This window comes from Malaclemys terrapin, chromosome 1 (genome assembly GCF_027887155.1).
Source record: "Malaclemys terrapin pileata isolate rMalTer1 chromosome 1, rMalTer1.hap1, whole genome shotgun sequence".
Taxonomy (NCBI): domain Eukaryota; kingdom Metazoa; phylum Chordata; order Testudines; family Emydidae; genus Malaclemys; species Malaclemys terrapin.
The window spans coordinates 3,125,959-3,143,724 of NC_071505.1; the positions used below are offsets into that span (position 1 = coordinate 3,125,959).

The 17,766-nt window shown below is 52.8% G+C and overlaps 1 protein-coding gene and 1 long non-coding RNA gene across 4 annotated transcripts in view; one reads left to right on the forward strand and one right to left on the reverse strand.

The window, feature by feature from the left end:
• Nucleotides 1–1,153, reverse strand: part of LOC128825188 (uncharacterized) — a 13,829-nt gene extending 12,676 nt beyond the window's left edge. For both annotated transcript variants that reach the window (XR_008442636.1, XR_008442638.1), the window contains exon 1: nt 623–1,153. This is a non-coding gene — a long non-coding RNA (uncharacterized LOC128825188). The remainder of the gene's footprint in view (nt 1–622) is intronic.
• The window catches only part of MIOX (myo-inositol oxygenase), a 19,845-nt gene extending 2,204 nt beyond the window's left edge, over nt 1–17,641 (forward strand). The window contains exons 2-10 of one of the 2 annotated variants that reach the window (XM_054007218.1): nt 11,204–11,284; nt 11,852–11,932; nt 12,532–12,751; nt 12,962–13,029; nt 13,562–13,671; nt 14,208–14,275; nt 15,426–15,475; nt 15,907–16,019; nt 16,892–17,641. In XM_054007218.1, coding sequence (XP_053863193.1) covers nt 11,204–11,284; nt 11,852–11,932; nt 12,532–12,751; nt 12,962–13,029; nt 13,562–13,671; nt 14,208–14,275; nt 15,426–15,475; nt 15,907–16,019; nt 16,892–17,000 — 900 coding nt within the window. In that variant the 3' untranslated portion in view covers nt 17,001–17,641. The remainder of the gene's footprint in view (nt 1–11,203; nt 11,285–11,851; nt 11,933–12,531; nt 12,752–12,961; nt 13,030–13,561; nt 13,672–14,207; nt 14,276–15,425; nt 15,476–15,906; nt 16,020–16,891) is intronic. The other variant, XM_054007307.1, reaches the window with a different exon arrangement.
• Nucleotides 17,642–17,766: the final 125 nt, after the last annotated feature.

Here is a 17,766-nt window from a genome sequence, read left to right on the forward strand (position 1 = left end):
CCTCTATCTATCTATCTATCTATCTATCTATCTATCTATCTATCTATCCCCAGCCAGCCCCTCTATCTATCTCTCTATTAGCCAAGATGTATTTGCTTTGAACTGTGTGTAATGATCAGTGGGTCAGGGAAGTGTCCAGTGCAGAGAGAGCCCTGTCTGATATACAGACACTCTTTCATAGCACAAAGACTTTCCCGGTTTTGCAACCCTCCAACGTAACACAACTGAGAACTTTATGTAAACGGGGGAGGGTCCCGCTATCGTGGGGAACTTTCCTGGCTTATACGCGACCCCGGTGGAATGGGCTAGCGAAAGGATCTGAGTCCTCGCTCCCACTCCCTTTACCCAGAGGCTGCCTGACCTCGAGGGCTCCCCTTCCACTCTCCTGTGTGGCAGAGTGCTCCTAACCCCAACAAGGCTGGGCCCAGGATTCCTGGGGGTCTCGACCCCCAACCTTGTCGTGATCACTTAGGGCAGGGGCTAGGGTGTCCCCTCTCCAGGGGGCTCTCTCTGCACTGGACACTTCCCTGACCCCCTGATCATTACACACAGTTCAAAGCAAATACAATTTATTAAACAGCAACCAATTTAAAAAAACAAGGAAAAAACAGGAAAGGAAAACCTGTCACCCCGCTCTGTGGCACGGGGACGTCACAGCCAGCGTCTCTGCAATGTCAGGGAAAGTCAGTCAGTTCCTCAAACGTCCCAGGCCCCTGCCCAGTCCCTGGCTGTGCTGCAGGGACGCTGCGGGTCGGACACTTCTCTGGCGGTGGCCACACGCTCTCAGGCTCTAGGGGGCAGGACCCTTCTTCCCAGCGTCGCCCCCGCCCAATCGGGGTTACGATCCCCCCAAGTCTGGCCTGCAGAGCCTCTTGGCTGGGGGGCGTCTCCCTGCGCTGGGCCCACTGTCCAGGGTCCCCCTCCTCTTCCTGGCTGCTCCCCGCACCCGGCTCCGGGCGGCTCCAGCCCCAGTCCCGGCTCCAGCTCCAGCTCCGGCTCCAGCCCCAGCTCCACTCGGCCTCAGCTCGGCTGCGGCTGCTGCTCCGCCTTCAGCTCCCTGGGCTGCTTCTCTGGCCCCCCTTGCTCCAGCTCTGCTCCCGGCACAGGTCTGCTCTGTGGGCTGCTTCTGTGACTGCTCCCAGCTCTGACCTGCCTCCTGGGCGGCTTGTCTGCCCCTCTGGCTGGCCCGGCTCCGCTCCCCAGCTCAGCTCCAGCCCCCACTCTCTCCTTAGCTCAGCCCCACTCTGTCCGCCCCAGGCAATTCCAGCTCGCACCCCCCTGGCCTCCTGACTCCCTGATTAGCCTGGCCCCCTGTCAATCAGGCTGACCTGGAGCATTGGCCTCTCCCCATTGGTCCTGGGGACTGTCAGTCTCAGGCTCCTGATTTCCCATCAACCCTTCCCCTTTCTTTTGGTAGTGGGAGCTAGCCAATCAAAACACCCCCACTGAGTGTTAGTAAGGGGACAAGAAAACGATACACTCCGGGCACATGTGGACAGTCAGTGCATGCATCACAAGTGCACGGAAATAGAAACTGGACATATGCGGAGGACCATGCAAAGCCAGACTTAGCAACCGGTGTGTGCTGCCTGCATCTATCTATCTATGTATCTATCCCCAGACATCCCCTCTATCTATCCCCAACCACCCATCTATCTATCTATCTATCTATCTATCTATCTATCTATCCCCATACACCCCATCTATCTATCTATACATACCCTATCTATCTATCTATCTATCTATCTATCTATCTATCCCCAACCACCCCTCTTATCTATCTATCTATCTATCTATCTATCTATCTATCTATCTATCTATTCCCAGACATCCCCTCTGTCTATAGGGGGTCATATGGGGGTCTATAGCAGTTATTTCAGAGGAATCAAGAATAAAAACCAGGCAATCCCACTGTACATCCCCCAAAGCGTACACACGCATACTTGTTTTCCAGCCTTATTTTATACAACACACACACAGCCCGACTTAAAGAAACTCTAACTGTGTAAAATTGGTCAATACACCCAGGCAGGAGACAAAATGCAGGCTTAGATGAAACTATCCCCACTCTATGTAAAAGAATTCATAACCCTTTTTACTTTTCTTTCCACAACTGCTGCCTGTTTTGTTAAGTTACCCCTGTAACTTGTTCAGAGTTTAAGGTGCCTGCATGGAATGTGTATTGATAAAACTTGGATCTAATAAATGAAAAAACAACAATGGAGTGTTCGGGAAACCCATATTTTAATATCTGGGAGGCAATGGATACAAACAAAATGTTCAGCGTCTCTGAAACGGTTTAATAGTCAGTATTTTCACATTATTCACTTATTTGGCCCATTTAGCAAAATACAAAAAAGAAATGAAAAATCCTGAAACAGCCACAAACACCTACATTTTATCTAAGCTAGAGGCAGGAATTTGGCAGCCCGATAAAACCCAGCTGCAGAATTATCACACTCTGCTCTCCCAGCACCCTGTTGAACATCTGGTTTTGGGTCTGGCAAAAGCAGGCCGGGCCGAACCCACTCGTGCCTTCAGAGACGGTGGTGTCCCGGTACTCCAAGGCCTCTGAGGAAACAGCGCTCAGCTGCTGAGGGATTTAAATACGAAACACAAGTCAGGTTTGATTTTAGTTTTTACACCACACTTTAAAACCTTTACACTTTGTGTCAGGAGGCGTCTTCGGCCTTTACGAAAAATTCGCCTCAGGCTGGTCTTGCTCCACAGACCTTTTGGCGGGTGTGGGGGAACCAACTGCTCTAGCAAGTTCAGCAACCGTAGCCTGCTTCTCTCACCGCTACCGCGCCTTTTGCACCAGGGCCTTAAACATTCTTACGTGCAGCTTCCTAGATTAATAGATTCCAAGGCCAGAAGGGACCGTTGTGATCATCTCGTTTGATCTGCATAACACAGGCCAGAAAACATCCCCAAATAACTTACACGTGCCTCGTCTCTTCCACCCCATTGTTTGAGTGACTTGGGGTCTCCTGATTGAGTTTCAGAGCCTCAAACGACAGTGGGGCTCAGGAGTCGTCTTCTGTTTCTCCTCCTTTGCCCCATCCTTGTGATTACTTTCATTGTCAGCTACCATGGTCTCATGGCTTGCCTGGCTTGGTGCCGGTGTGCCCTCTGCACCTTTTCCAGTTCTAATAGATCTTTTTTGAGATGGGGCAACCAGAACTGTATGCACTATTCAAAGTGTGCGCGTACTATGGCTTTATATAGTGGCATAATGATATTTTCTGTTTTATCATCTATCCCTTTCCTAATAGTTCCCAACATTCCATTAGCCTTTTTTACCTCTGCTGCGCATTGAATGGATGTTTTCAGAGAACTATCCATGGTGACTCCAATCTCTCTCTCTTGAGCAGTAACATCTAATTTAGACCCCATCATTTTGTATATATAGTTGGGATTATTTTTTCCAATGTGCATTACTTTGCACTTATCAATATTGAATTTCATCTGCTCACTTTGCCTAAGAACGTTTGGTGTGGGAACTTGTCAAAGGCTTTCTGAAAGTCCAAGTACACTATATCCGCTGGATCACCCTTGTCCACATGCCTGTTGGCCCCCTCAAAGAATTCTACTAGATCGGTGAGGTATGACTTCCCTTTACAAAAGCTCTGTTTACTCTTTCCCAACATATTGTGTTCATCTATGCATCTGATAATTTTGTTCTTTACTATAGTGTCAACCTATTTGCCTGTTCTGAAGTTTGGCTCACCAGCCTGTAATTGTGAGGATCGCCTCTGGAGCCATTTTTAAAAACAGGTGTTACATTAGCTATCCTCCAGTCATCTGGGACAAAGGCTAATTTAAGCAATAGGTTACATTTAACAATTAGCAGTTCTGCAATTTCATATTTGAGTTTCATATTTGGTGCAAAATACCTCTGAGCTTTCCCGTTTTCTTCAAATCCACTCTTACATCATATCCTCTTTCACTTCAACAAAGCCTTTAATCCCTCCCAAACCCTTCTTCGTTAGGGCTTTAGTCACCATGACGCCTCTGTTTTCAATGATTTCTCAGGTCTATCAAATGCTGTCTTGTGTATTTATCTCTATCAAGTACCTAGGGTCACAGTTTGTGTACAACGTGAAGTTTGATATAAGAACTGGGGAATTATTTCTTGGGACCCCTTCAATGTGAGGACAACTATGTAATTTTTTAAATTGTTGCTTTGCAGATACTGCTACAATATATCACTGAGCATTTTTCTTGCCAGTTAGAAATGACCAAGCATGGGGTTTTGGTCTGTTATATATGCCCAGTGTATCTGATGCCCTTGTTAATGTAATTTATTTATTTCTCACTGCTATCCCCTTGGGGAAATGATTAGAAAGACTGGCAAAAGAAAGGTGGGGAGATAACACCTCAAGAGGCAGGGGAGAGCTTTTATGTTACATGTGCTCACTTGTGCTAAAGTATGACGACTGGCAAACAATGCATATAACATTGCTTCGCTAAATAAAGGTTCCAGACAGTTGTCAAAGTTTCCCATAAAAGCCGGGTCTGATGTGTTATCCTCGGGCCCTATTTCTGAATTATACTTTTTAAAGCCTGGGTTACTCTCTCTCTTTCTCTCTCTGTACGTAGCATGTAAGAAATACTTTCTAAAACATTAATTGGGGTTATTTTGTATGTCATTAGACCTTTGACTAAAAATAGTATGTTTAGTAGAAGGAGATGGAGAGGATGCAATTTTAGATACCAGCTATTAGCTCGAGAAAAATGGGGACTGTGAGGTTGGGGGCACATGTTTCTTCAGATAACCACTAAAAACTCAGAAAAATGAAAGGGGCAAGGGAAGGTATCAGACGGGGAAACCTTTATCTCTGTCCTTCGGGCAGTTAGAAAGCCATGATTTAAAATTAGGGCTGTCAAGCAATTAAAAAAATTAATCATGATTAAAAAATTAATCGTGGCGTTAAACAATAATAGAATATCAGTTATGTAAATAATTATTATTAAATAATAATTTTGGCTGTTTTCTACATTTTCAAATATATTGATTTTAATTACAACACAGAATACAAAGTGTACAGTGCTCACTTTATATTTATTTTTATTTACAAATATTTGCCCTGTAAAAAACAAAATAAATAGTATTGTTCAATTCACCTCATACTAGTACTGTAGTGCTATCTCTTTATCATGAAATTGCAACTTACAATTGTAGAATTATGTACAAAAAATAATTGCATTAAAAAATAAAACAATGGAAAACTTTAGTGCCTACGAGTCCACTCAGTCCTACTTCTTGTTCAGCCAATCACTCAGACAAACAAGTTTGTTTACATTTGCAGGAGATAATGCTGCTTTCTTCTTGTTTACAATGTCACCTGAAAGTGAGAATAGGCGTTCTCACGGCACTGTTGTAGCCGGTATCACAAGATATTTACCTGTCGGATGCGCAAAAGATTCCTGTGTCCCTTCATGCTTCAACCACTATTCCAGGGGACATGCTGCCATACTGATGACGGGTTCTGCTTGATAACAATCCAAAGCAGTATGGACTGATGCATGTTCATTTTCATTATATGAGTCAGATGCCACCAGCAGAAGGTTGATTTTCTTTTTTGGTGGTTCGAGTTCTGTAGTTTCTGCATCAGAGTGTTGCTCTTTTAAGACTTCTGAAAGCATGTTCCACATCCCATCCCTCTCAGATTTTGGAAGGCACTTCAGATACTTAAACCTTGGGTCGAGTGCTGTAGCTATCTTTAGAAATCTCCCACTAGTACCTTCTTTGCATTTTGTCAAATCTGCAGTGAAAGTGTTCTTAAAAGGAACAACATGTGCTGGGTCATCATCCGAGCCTGCTATAACATGAAACATATGGCAGAATGTGGGTAAAACAGAGCAGGGGACGTACAATTCTCCCCCAAGGAGTTCAGTCACAAAATAAACACATTATTTTTTTAACGAGCATCATCAGCATGAAAGCATGTCTTCTGGAATGGTGGCCGAAGCATGAAGGGGCATACGAAGGTTTAGAATATCTGGCTACAAAATTGCCATGTGAACGTCTGTTCTCACTTTCAGGTGACATTGTAAATAAAAAGCAGGCAGCAGCATCTCCCATAAATGTAAACAAACGTGTTTGTCTGAGCGATTGGCGGAACAAGAAGTAGGACTGAGTGGACTTGTAGACTCTAAAGTCTTACATTGTTTTGTTTTGGAGTGCAGTTATGTAACAAAAAAAAATCTATATTTTTAAATTGCACTTTCACGATAAAGAGATTGCACTACAGTACTTGTATGAGGTGAATTGAACAATACTATTTATTTTGTTTATCATTTTTAAAGTGCAAATATTTGTAATAAAGATAATATCCAGTGAGCACTGTACATTCTGTATCCTGTGTCAAGTATCAGAGGGGTAGCCGTGTTAGTCTGAATCTGTAAAAAGCAACAGAGGGTCCTGAGGCACCTTTAAGACTAACTTGCGTCTGACGAAGTGGGTATTCACCCACGAAAGCTTATGCTCCAATACTTCTGTTAGTCTTAAAGGTGCCTCAGGACCCTCTGTTGCTTTGTATCCTGTGTTGTAATTGCAATCAATATATTTGAAAATGTAGCAAAACGTCCACAAATATTTAATACATTTCAATTGGTATTCTACTGTTTAACAGTGCGATTAAAACTGCGATTAATCTGGAACCCACATAGGGTAGCATCAAACACAGCCCATACTCGATGGGGACCCCATCCTGAAATAAATCTTTCCCGAATGCCCCTTCTGCCCTTCAAACAACCCCCAACCTTGCCAAGTCATCATCAGAAACAAGCTCCCCATAGACTAGGACCCACCAATGCCAAGTGGCACCAGACTCTGCCAGAACAACAGATGCAAAATGTGCAGGCAAATCTCCACTGTTATGATAATCAACATCCCCCATAACACACCTTTCAAAATCCATGGGTCCTGCACATGCCTATCACAACCTGCGGGGTACCTCATCCAGGAGCGGCGGAAGCCCCCTAAAAATGGGGGGGCCCACCGCCGCCCGAACTGTGGTCCTGCCCTGCCCCTTACCCCTGAGGCCCTGCCCCTTCCCCAGGGTTGGGTTGAGGTTCAATTCATGTAGACAAAATTTTACTAAAATCACAAGGCCTCTTTACTGTGGAAGCCAGTAGGGGCTGATTGCCATTTGGGAGAACAGGATAATGAAATACGTTACCTTGATGAGGAAATGAAATAGGGAAATTTGGGGGAAAAGCCTGGTACAGTACCATTGAAGGCTATGGGGATCAGAAAAACTTCTGACTGGTTCAGAAAAATGTGATGCATCCTAATATTTTATGATGTATGATTCTGCAAAAGGCCGTGTGGTTAAAGATGACTTGCTAATTGGCTCAGGCAGTGGGGTGTGGTTTGTCGCATACTCCTAGAGCCGGGAATTTTCGGTGGGGTAGATTCATAGGTTCATAGAGTTTAAGGGCAGAAGGGACCGTTAGACAGGGCGGGCCGTAGGGAAATGGCACCCTGGGTGAACTTGTATTTTGGTGCTCCGGCCTCCACTGTGTCCCTGAGCTCCCCAGCCACCCCCCAAGGCCTCCGTTGCCCTCCAACAATCCCCCCCATTGCCCCTGGCCTCCACTGCCTCCCCAGGCTCCCCACCCATTCCCCCATCACCCTAGCCCCCGCTGTCTCCTCAGGCTCCCCACCCCCTCCATCGCCCTTGACCCCCGCTGCCTCCCTCCCATTGGCCCAAGCTTCCTTTCATGGCCTCGCACCCTAGGTTCAGCACGCTCCTTCCCTCTTGACCATGGCATCCTGGGTGATCGCCCACATTGCCCACCCGTAAGGCAAGCCCAGCCATTAGATCATCTAACCTGACCTCCTGCATATCACAGCCCATTCACATTCACCCAGTTCCCCCTGTATGGAGCCCAATAGCGTGTGTTTCACTACAGCATAACTTGTGGCTTTTTGGCTAAAGTGAACCTTCCAGAAAGACAGCCAGTCTTGATCTGAAGACCTCCGAGATGGACAAACCACCCTGCCCTCCTTGGTAGTTTGTGCCAACGGTTAATCACCCTCACTCACTATGACAAAATGTGCCTTATTTCTAATCTGATTTGGTCTGTCTTCAGCTTCCAGCTGCTGGTTCTTGGTCTGCCTTTCTCAGCTAGATTACAGACCCCTTTAGGGCCCAATCTTTTCTCTCTACGAAGGTCCCTATACACTGGAACCAAGAGTCACCTTTCAACATCTTGTTGATGAGCTAAACAGGTGGTGCTCTTTATGTCTCTTGTTTCAAGGCATTTTCTTCCCCTCACCCCCCTTTGAGTTGTTTTTGTGGCTCTTTTCTGCGTCTTCTTCAATTTTTAAACATCCTTTTAAAGTGTGGACCCCAGAAATGAGGATTGTGGAATCAAACATTTTATGTCATGATCACCGGGCCGCAGCAATCACCAACTTCTAGTCCAGTGATTAATTAGGGTTACCATTCGTCTGGATTTACCCGGACATGTCCTCCTTTTTGTTCTAAAAATAGCGTCCGGGGGGAATTTGTAAAGCACTCACAATGTCCGGGATTCCCCCCCTCCCTCGGCAGAGCAGAGCGAGCAGCTGGGAGGGCTGCAGGAAAGTCCCGGGCTGGACTCTGGAGCAGCTGTAGAGGAGCCGGATCCGCCCTGCATTCTGAGCCGGCAGCTCTCCCCTGCAGCCCGGTCCAGCAGCACTGTGCAGGGCCAGGGACCGGGTTTTGTTGTGCAGGGCCAGGGACCGGGTTTTGTTGTGCTGGGGAGCGCAGCCATGTGTCCGGCTCGGCTCGCACAGAGCCCAACACCCTGTTCTGAGCAGCAGGGTAAGGGGGCCAGGGAGGTTCTGGAGGGGGCAGTCAAGAAACGGGGGGGGGCTTTTTGGGGGGAGTGGAGAAAGTTTTGGGCAGTCAGGGTACAGGTAGGGGGTAGGGTCCTGGGGGGCAGTTGGGGGGGGGGTCTTAGGAGGGGGCAGTTAGGGGACAAGGAACAGGGAGTCTTAGGTAGGGGGTGGGGTTCTGGAGGGCAGTTAGGAGCAGGGGTCCCAGGAGGGGGCAGTCAGGGGACAAGGAGCGGGGGGGTGGGGAGCTGGGAGTTCTGGGGGGGGCTGTCAGGGGGCAGGAGTGGGGAGAGGGATCGGAGCAGTCAGGGGACAGGGAGCAGAGGGGTTTAGATGGGTTGGGAGTTCTGGGGGGGAGCTGTCAGGGGGCAGGAGTGGGGAGAGGGATCGGAGCAGTCAGGGGACAGGGAGCAGAGGGGTTTAGATGGGTTGGGAGTTCTGGGGGGGGGCTGTCAGGGGGTGGGGAGTGGTTGGATGGGGCGTGGGAGTCCCAGGGGTCTGTCTGGGGGTGGGGGTGTGGATAAGGGTTGGGGCAGTCAGGGGACAAGAGGCAGGGAGGCTTAGATAGGGAGTGGAGTCCTGGGGGGCAGTTAGGGGCAGGGGTCCCAGGAGGGGGCAGTCAGGGGACAAGGAACGGAGGGAGGGTTGGGGGTTCTGGGGGGGCGGGAAGTGGGGGGGCAGGGGCGGGGCTGGGGCGGGGCTCCTCCCGTCCTCTTTTTTGCTTGCTGAAATATGGTAACCCTAGATTAATTCATCTTTGTCCATCACAATGAGGTCCAAAATATTCACTTTCTGTTGCGTAAATGGCTTTTCTCATCTTTCTCCTGGCTCCCCCATCCCTTTTAAAAACTTTCTTGGCCATCTCTGAAAGGCAGCGGTAGAACAGCTAGACCCCGTACACACGTCATTAATCCTAAAGTTATATTTACAATTTCTATCAGGAATCCCTTGCAACCTTTGTGCATGTGTTTAATTTATTTAGAAATGTTCTAACTGCGTACAAATATTTGTTTCCGAAAATCAGAAAAATGCATGATGTATATCATAGAAATATATATAAACATTTCTCATTTATGCCTCCGTTATTAAGTCTTTTTTGCATATATTTAATTTATTTAGAATTGAGCTAACTGCATAAGAGAAGACATACCTTTAAAATGAGGAAAAGTTATATATAGAACATGACACTTCTCTTTTATTCCTTTGTTATTAAGACTTTTTACACATATTTATTCTATTTAGACTTGTACAATTACTTAATTTGACTAAATTTAGAATTGTACTAACAGCAAACGTGAGGATAATGCATGAGTATATATAAAAATGTATTTTTCTCATATATCTATATATTATTGCTCTGTTATTAAGCTTTGTTGCATGCATTTAATTTATTTAGACTTGTACTACTGTAGTGGTTGCGTAGAATTATTTTATCAATTTGATTTAGATTTGTGCTAATTGCACACAAAGTATATTTTACACTAAAAATAAGGAAGAAGCATGACATTTATATTTGTTCGTTTATTTTGAATGATTCCAGTAAGGTTACATTAAAAAAAAAAATTAAAAACAAAAATCTTGTTTTTCCCCCAAAATGGCTGAATGGCGCCATAAATGCACATGTGACCGAACCTGAAACCTAGGGGTCCTGGGAAAAGTAGGCAGGACTTCCAGAGCCATCTGGCCGTCTCATTGGGCAAGAAGGAGGGGCATGCAGTCTAAAGCTGGAGTCTGATTGGTGGATTATAACAGCTGGGGGAGGGTCCGGGCATGGAAACCGGTCAGAGCTATAAGAACAGGAAAGGTGCAGATATCACTAGTGACACAGAGCTGGGCATTGGAGCCTGTTGGGAATTTGTCACTGGATCCTGCTTCCATCAGAAAATGCCGATTTGCTGAAGTTGAACTGTTCCATGGGAAAGTGTCAATGGCAACAAAACTTTGGCAGGAAGCAGGCGGGTCCCTTGCCTGTGCACACATTTCCCGGCTCTGCGGCAGCCTGCCTGGCAGTCGGCTGGGGAGTCTGGGCTTCCAGGGTTCCCAGCGCCGGCCAGCCCGGCAGGTGGGCGCTGGGGAACCAGGTGTCTGAGAGCTTCCAGCCTCACTGACTTGTGCTGTGGAACTGGGAGTCCACTGTGGAACACGGACAGACAGACACATGCACAGACAGAGTGACGGACTAATGGACAGTTGGACAGACTGACACAGCATACAGACAGACATACCGCCTGGACATACAGTTTGATCTACTGAGGCAATAGCCCTTGGTATGGGTGCCATGGCCGGGGCCGGGTGGGAGGGGGTGGCAGGGAGGGGAGCAGGAGGGCGCTATCCTCGCTGGTCCCTCATGCGAAGCTTCCCTCACCCCAGGACGCAGACCCTTCTGAAGTTTACCGGCCGGAGGCAGGGGCTGAGCATGGCAAGCTGCAAACAGACTACAGGAATTACACGGTGAGCTCCCGCCGCCCTGTCGCCTGCCACCGGCTGTCTGGGACCTACCTGTGGGCATGGGCGTCAGTCCCCCACGTCTAGGCAGAGACAGGTCCCGGGGCTAGGCGCTCAGGCTGGAGCCGCTCTGCTCCGACCAACAGGCTGGCAATCCAGTGACCGCAGCAACTGCACTCCCTGCGGGGGCTAGGAGGGGCCAAGGGAGAGGCCGGGGCTGGAATAGCCGAGAGTCCCCTACTGCCAGCGCTCCCGCCCCACTCCCCACAGTGCCCCCTGCTGGGAGTGATCAGGATGGGAATAGCCGGGAGCTCCACCCACAGCCAGTGCCCCGCCCCCTCCCCACAGCGCCCCCTGCTGAGAGAGACTGGGACTGGAGTAGCCGGGAGTCCCCCATGGACAGTGGCCCCTGCTGGGAGTGACCAGGACGGGAATAGCCGGGAGCTCCTCCCACAGCCAGTGCTCCTGTCCTGCTCCCCATGTCCAGAACTCCATATCTACCTCTTGTTGGAGAGGCTGGGGCTGGAGTAGCAAGCCTGGGCTCTCGTCTGAGTCACGGGTGTGTTGTTCCAGGCCGGGCCGCTGCTAGATCGCGTGTATAACACCTACCTGCTGATGCACACGCACCAGACCGTGGACTTTGTCCGGAAGAAGGTACGTCCCCTGGGGACGCACAGAGCCCCACCTGTGCCCCTCCAGCACTGCTGACCCAGCCCCCCGAGACGCTCAGACAGCCCCTTCCTGAGAGGGGACTATGACTCTCCAGCGGTTGTGTCTAGCAAAGGGTTAGCCACAGCCTGGCTCCCCAGGAGCCCCCTCCCTGCCCTCCCCAGAGCCCCTTAGGGGATGCTGCTCCCCCGACAGTCCCTGGGAACCCCAGCCCACGGGAGCCCCCTCCCCAGCCCAGCCCAGAGCCCCTTAGGGAACGCTGCTCCCCCAACTGTCCCTGGGAACCCCTGCCCACGGGAGCCCCCTCCCTCCCCCTCTCCAGCCCAGCGCCCCTTAGGGAATGCTGCTCCCTGACAGCTCCTGGGGACCCCAACCCAATGGGAGCCCCCTCCCCCCTCCAGCCTAGAGCCCCTTAGGGAACACTGCTCCCCCGACAGCCCCTGGGAACCCCAGCCCACGGGAGCCCCCTCTCCTCCCCAGCCCAGAGCCCCTTAGGGAACACTGCTCCCCCAACAGCCCCTGGGGACCCCAGCCAAGGGAGTGAAGCTGGTGCAGACATTCTCCTGCCCCATTTCTGGCCCCAGGAGCTGGCAGTGACCCCTGTGCTCAGAGCTGGGCCTCACCAGCTCCCCTGTCCCCAGGGCGCAGAGTACGGGGCCTGCGCCCAGCGCCGAATGAGCATCATGGAGGCCTTGGATTTACTGGACAACGTGGTGGATGAATCGGACCCGGACGTGGACTTTCCCAACTCCTACCACGCGTACCAGACTGCAGAGGGCATCCGCCGGGCCCACCCGGACAAAGGTAGGGCCAGTCCATGTGTGCGCCAGGACTGGGGGGCTTGGGTGCAGGATCCCAGCGAGGGTCTCCGCAGAGCCGGGTCGGTAGGGACCGACCCCCTTCCTGCTCCGGGACGAGAAACCAGCGTGGGCTTTTCTGCTGCCGAACAGCCCCGCCAGCGGGCTGCCCCCACCCCAGCCCCAGGCTGACCCCTCTCTGCTCTCTCTGTCATAGACTGGTTCCAGCTGGTCGGGCTGCTGCATGACATGGGCAAAGTCCTGGCCCTGGCCGGGGAGCCTCAGGTGAGCAGCCGCGGAGGGGAGGCAGCGTGTGCTCCAGGCAGGGGAATGGGTCGAATGCATCCAGCCCGACTGGTTATCCCTGTGTGACCCCTGGGGATCAGCCGGGGAGAGGGAGTGAGGGGGGCAATGCCCTAAGAGGCTAGCTGCATGCAGGCCACCTGCCAGAGAGCACATCAGACACAGAGCCCTTTGCAAGGGGAGCCAGCGGGGGTCGCCCCCCAGCCCCTGGCCAGCTCCTCAGCTGTGTGTTTCCAGGACAGCTGGTGCCCAGCTCAGAGCCCGACCAGCGGGACGGGCCAAGCACCCAGCAAGATTCAGAGGGAAGGACCGCGTCCGTGGGTCCCATGGAGATCTGGAGCTACTGGAGTTAACGCTGATCTGTGGCTACGAGAGCCCAGGATGGGGCAGGTGTGGAGCAGTTACCCTCCCGCCTCAACTACCCACTGACCATGGTTGGAGCCAGGACCCTGGGTCAGGTGGCCCTCAGCTCGGCCATGGCTGGTGAGCCCTTTCCCCCCTGTTCTCTCTGCAGTGGGCTGTGGTGGGCGACACATTCCCCGTGGGCTGCAGGGTCCAGGAGTCTGTCGTCTTCAGCGACTCCACCTTCCACGACAACCCCGACACAAAAAACCCCCTGTACAAGTGAGTCCTACCCCTCCCCCCCTCCGCCAGAGCCCCTGAGCCCTGGGGGTCCCATCCCACTAGGAAGTGACCCCTAGGCACACCGCACCCTACAGGGCAGCCTCCCACTGGGATGGCTCTGCCCCAGGGCCGCCCCTACACCCAGCAGCCTCCCAGGGTCTGCGGGCTGGAGCAGCAGAGAGCCGGGCCTGGGGTGGTGAGAGCAGCTAGGCATTGGGGTGGGTGAGGTGTAATCCCCCTCCAATGGCACAGCGGCAGTCCCGAGTCCCCGTAGTGCCCCACACGGGCGGGTCTGGGTCCTGCCCTCCTTCCCCCTGAGATGGGGGGCGCGAGGCTCAGTTTCCCCAACAATTAACACGCCGAGTTGGCCGATGGTTACCGTGTTCTGCACCCGCCTGCAGGCACCTGCCCTGCCAGCTCCGAGCCAGCGCTAGTGCCCTGTAGCCCTGCAGGGTGCTCCCCCAAGGAGAGGGGACGAGGGGGGAGGGCTGGGGCCCCGCCGGGAGCTCCGCTGACCGTCTCTCTCTCTTGCTCAGCACGCAGTATGGGATCTACCAGCCTCACTGCGGCCTGGCCAACGTGCTTATGTCCTGGGGCCATGACGGTAAGGGCATGCCTGGCACGGGGCTCCTGGCTGCGGCCGAGGGCTGGGCCTGGCTCCGGAAGCCAGGAGAACGGAGCTGGGGAGGGGAATTTGCTTCTAGGGCTCCTTCAGGGTGAGGGTCAATGCACCAGATCCCTGCTCCTGGAGCTCTCGGCTGCCCTCTCCTCCCGGCTCTCCCTCATCTTGCTCCTTGGGGGCCTTCCCCTGCGCCTTGCGGTCAGTGTCCCATAGGGCTCCCTTCGCACTATCCCCCTCGTCCCAGGGGCCACAGCTGCACCCCCCCTTCCCACCTGCAGCTCCCAAACCCACCACCCTCTCCTATCCCATTGTCTCCACCCCCCACCTCCTGCATGTGGGGCCCTGCCTCCCTGGTCCTCTTCTCACCTTGCTGCTCCCTTGGTCTGTGCACTCTTCCCCCCCCACCACCAACAGCCTCCACCAAAGAGCACCCGGGTATCAGAGGAACAAATGCAGTCCAGGGGCAGCTCTCCAGACACACGATGCTCAGCCCCTGCCTACGGCAACCAGGATCTTCCCCCAGCGGCCGGTCCCTGTCCACAGGGGCTGAGGGCACTACGATGGAATACCCTTGCAAAGCATCTCTCCTGTTGCTGGCTAGCGGCTGGGCCACAGAGGATAGCAGCCTACTGCCAGTTAACAGAGGTGCTCTAGTAGGTAGTGCATGACTTGTGTATCCCCCGTTCACAGCTGGGGAAACAGAGGCACAGACTTGCCCAAGGTCCCATTGCAAATCACTGTCAGAGCCAGGAACAGAACGCAGGAGTTCTGCCCTCCCGCAGCCCGTGGGCAGCACGCCTACCCTGCTTTGCTGTCTCTGTGGCATTGTCAGTTCCTGCAATGGGTGCTCCATCCCCTGACTGATCTGCGCAGCGCCTGGCACCGGGCTAATATTGTCAGATGTGGGCAGTGACCTTAGGTGCCCAGCAGGAGGCACCCGGGGCCTGGTTTTCCGCTGGGCGCACTTAGCTGTAGAACTGCATGCAGTCCTTACTGCAGGTTCATTTCTGGCTGGCACAGCCGCCAAGCGCCGAGCCGGGTAGGAGTATCCTGTGAGCAGAGAGGCTGGGACAAGGTGTTGGAGGTAGTCTGGGTGCCCGGGCTCGCAGGGCTAACACTGCTCTCTCCTCAGAGTACATGTACCAAGTCATGAAATTCAACAACTTTGCTCTCCCCCAGGAGGTAAGTGGCTGAGGATTTTTGGAGTTTTTTTTTGGGGTGTGTGTGTATGTGTGAGAAACAGGGGTATGTGGCCGTGAGAACTGATTCATGCCTGTCCCCGAGCTGAGCCAGGGGACTGTTTCCTGCCGCCCCCAGGGACAGCATGCTGGGCATTTGCCCCATGGGCTGTCCCTGCTGTCCAGCTGGGTTATGCAACCGGAAGTCTTCACAGTCCTGTTCCTCTGCCTCCACCTGCTCCTTGATGCCCTGTTGGCACGGCACTGATACCCGCTCCTGTAGGCTCTGAGGAGGAGGCACTAAAAGCCTTGGGGACACAAATGGGAGATTTGGCTCCAGGGATTGGAGGAGCCCCCTGGGCTGGGCTGTATCAGTTGGTGGGATGGGTGGGTCCGGGCCGATGCTGCCCCTCTCACCCCTTTCTCTTCTTGCAGGCTTTCTACATGATCCGCTTCCACTCGTTCTACCCCTGGCACACGGGCGGGGATTACATGCACCTGTGCAGCAACGAGGACCTGCACATGCTGGCCTGGGTCAAGGAGTTCAAGTGCGTGCCCCAGCCCTGGGGCGGGGGGAAGGGGGCAGGGGCTGCTGAGCCAGCCACTGAGGTTGGGCATTGCGGCCATGCAAGCAAAGGCAGCAAATTTGAAACTGATAAAAGGAAATCTTCCCAACCCCCCCCAAACCAGGGAGTACCAGGGAGCTGTGGAACTCTCTGCCACATGAAGTTACTGAGGCCAAAAATTTAAGATTCACGCAGGCCTTGGACATTTTATGTGGACAATAGGAACACACATAGTTATTGATGCGAACATGTTTTTGCACGGATATTAAGCTTCTGGGCTTGAGCTGTGCTCCAATTATTAGAGAGCAGGAGGGGACCTAAGGTGGGATCCTCCCCTCCCCCCACCGTCTATTACAGGATGCTTGCAACTTCCTCTGGCACAGCTGATTTCCTCCCCTGTTGGAGACAGGATCCAGGGCTGGGGGGACCTGGGGGCCGCTCCAGTCTGACAGTCGCAGTGTTTGAGATTAATGGAAGAGAGAGGCTGGAGTCAGCAGGGAATGGGAGCAGGGCTGTGGCTAGGGAAGGGGGCAGGCTCCCTGGCTGAGGGTCAGTGTCTGGGGACTGGCTTTGGCTAGGAGGCATACATGGAATGAGTTGCTGCACCCACAGGGAGCCCTGGAGAGCTAGCCCAGTTATAGACATGGGACAGAATTGATCAGCCCCATGGGCTGGGGGGGCAGAGAGCAGCATTGGGGTGGATTAGCACTGCCTGCCTGGGATGTTTGCCCCCTTGCCATAGGGGAGCAGCTGAGCTGGTCCCCCTCCTGCTGCCAGGTTCCTGGGAGGTGAGCGGGGCAGGGACAGCAGAAGGGAAGCAGCCTAGTTCAGCCTTTGCTTTCTGCTCCCTGCAGCAAGTTCGATCTCTACACCAAGTGCGAGGATCTGCCTGACGTGACGCAGCTGAAGCCGTATTACCAGTCCCTGATTGACAAGTACTGCCCAGGCCAGCTGTGCTGGTGACCAGCCAAGCAAGCACCTGCCTGCTCCTGAGGCAGCATCCTCACCAGGCCCCTACCCTCAGCGGGCTGGAGGAGCTCAATCCCCGAGCACAACAGGAGCCAGCCTCCAGGCCCCGGGGAACAGCCACCCCCAGGGCTAGCTCTGCATTCCCCCACCAATCAGCCTGCAAGGAAGTCCCCTAGAGCTACTGCAGCTGGGCTGGGCTGCTAGGGGAGCCAGGATCCCGGGCCAGGGAAGGCACATGCAGGTGGAAGCGGTGAGATGAGATGGTTCTGCTCACTGCCCCATTTCTCATTCTGTTCCCCACTCCCGCTCACTGAGGCCCGGGTACTGCAGAATGCCACACAGGCAAAGACCAAGCTGCAGCCACCACCTCCCCTCTTGGGGCCAGCCAAGCTGTCCCACCCCTCGCAAAGAGAGACCGCTCCCTCCCCAAACCTTTCCGGTTTGCCCCTTACTCTGCCCCTGTACAAGCCCACGCTGGCATCAGCAAGCAGCTGAAAGCCCCTGGCCCAGCTCAGAGCTTCTAGCACTCCCCATCCAGGGCTGGGTAGGGAAGAGCGTGTGTAATCTCCTATTCAACAGGAGCGCCGCGGTGCTGGGGGGCGTTCTCAGAACTCAATAAATGGGTTGTTAGTGTACATGGGGCTGGATCTGTTACAGGCATACTGCAGAGCCCCGCAGAACTCGCCTCACAGCAAGGGGGGTGGGGTACTGAGCTGATGCTGGGCCCCAGCCTCTCCCCACACACCATGTTGGGGCCACC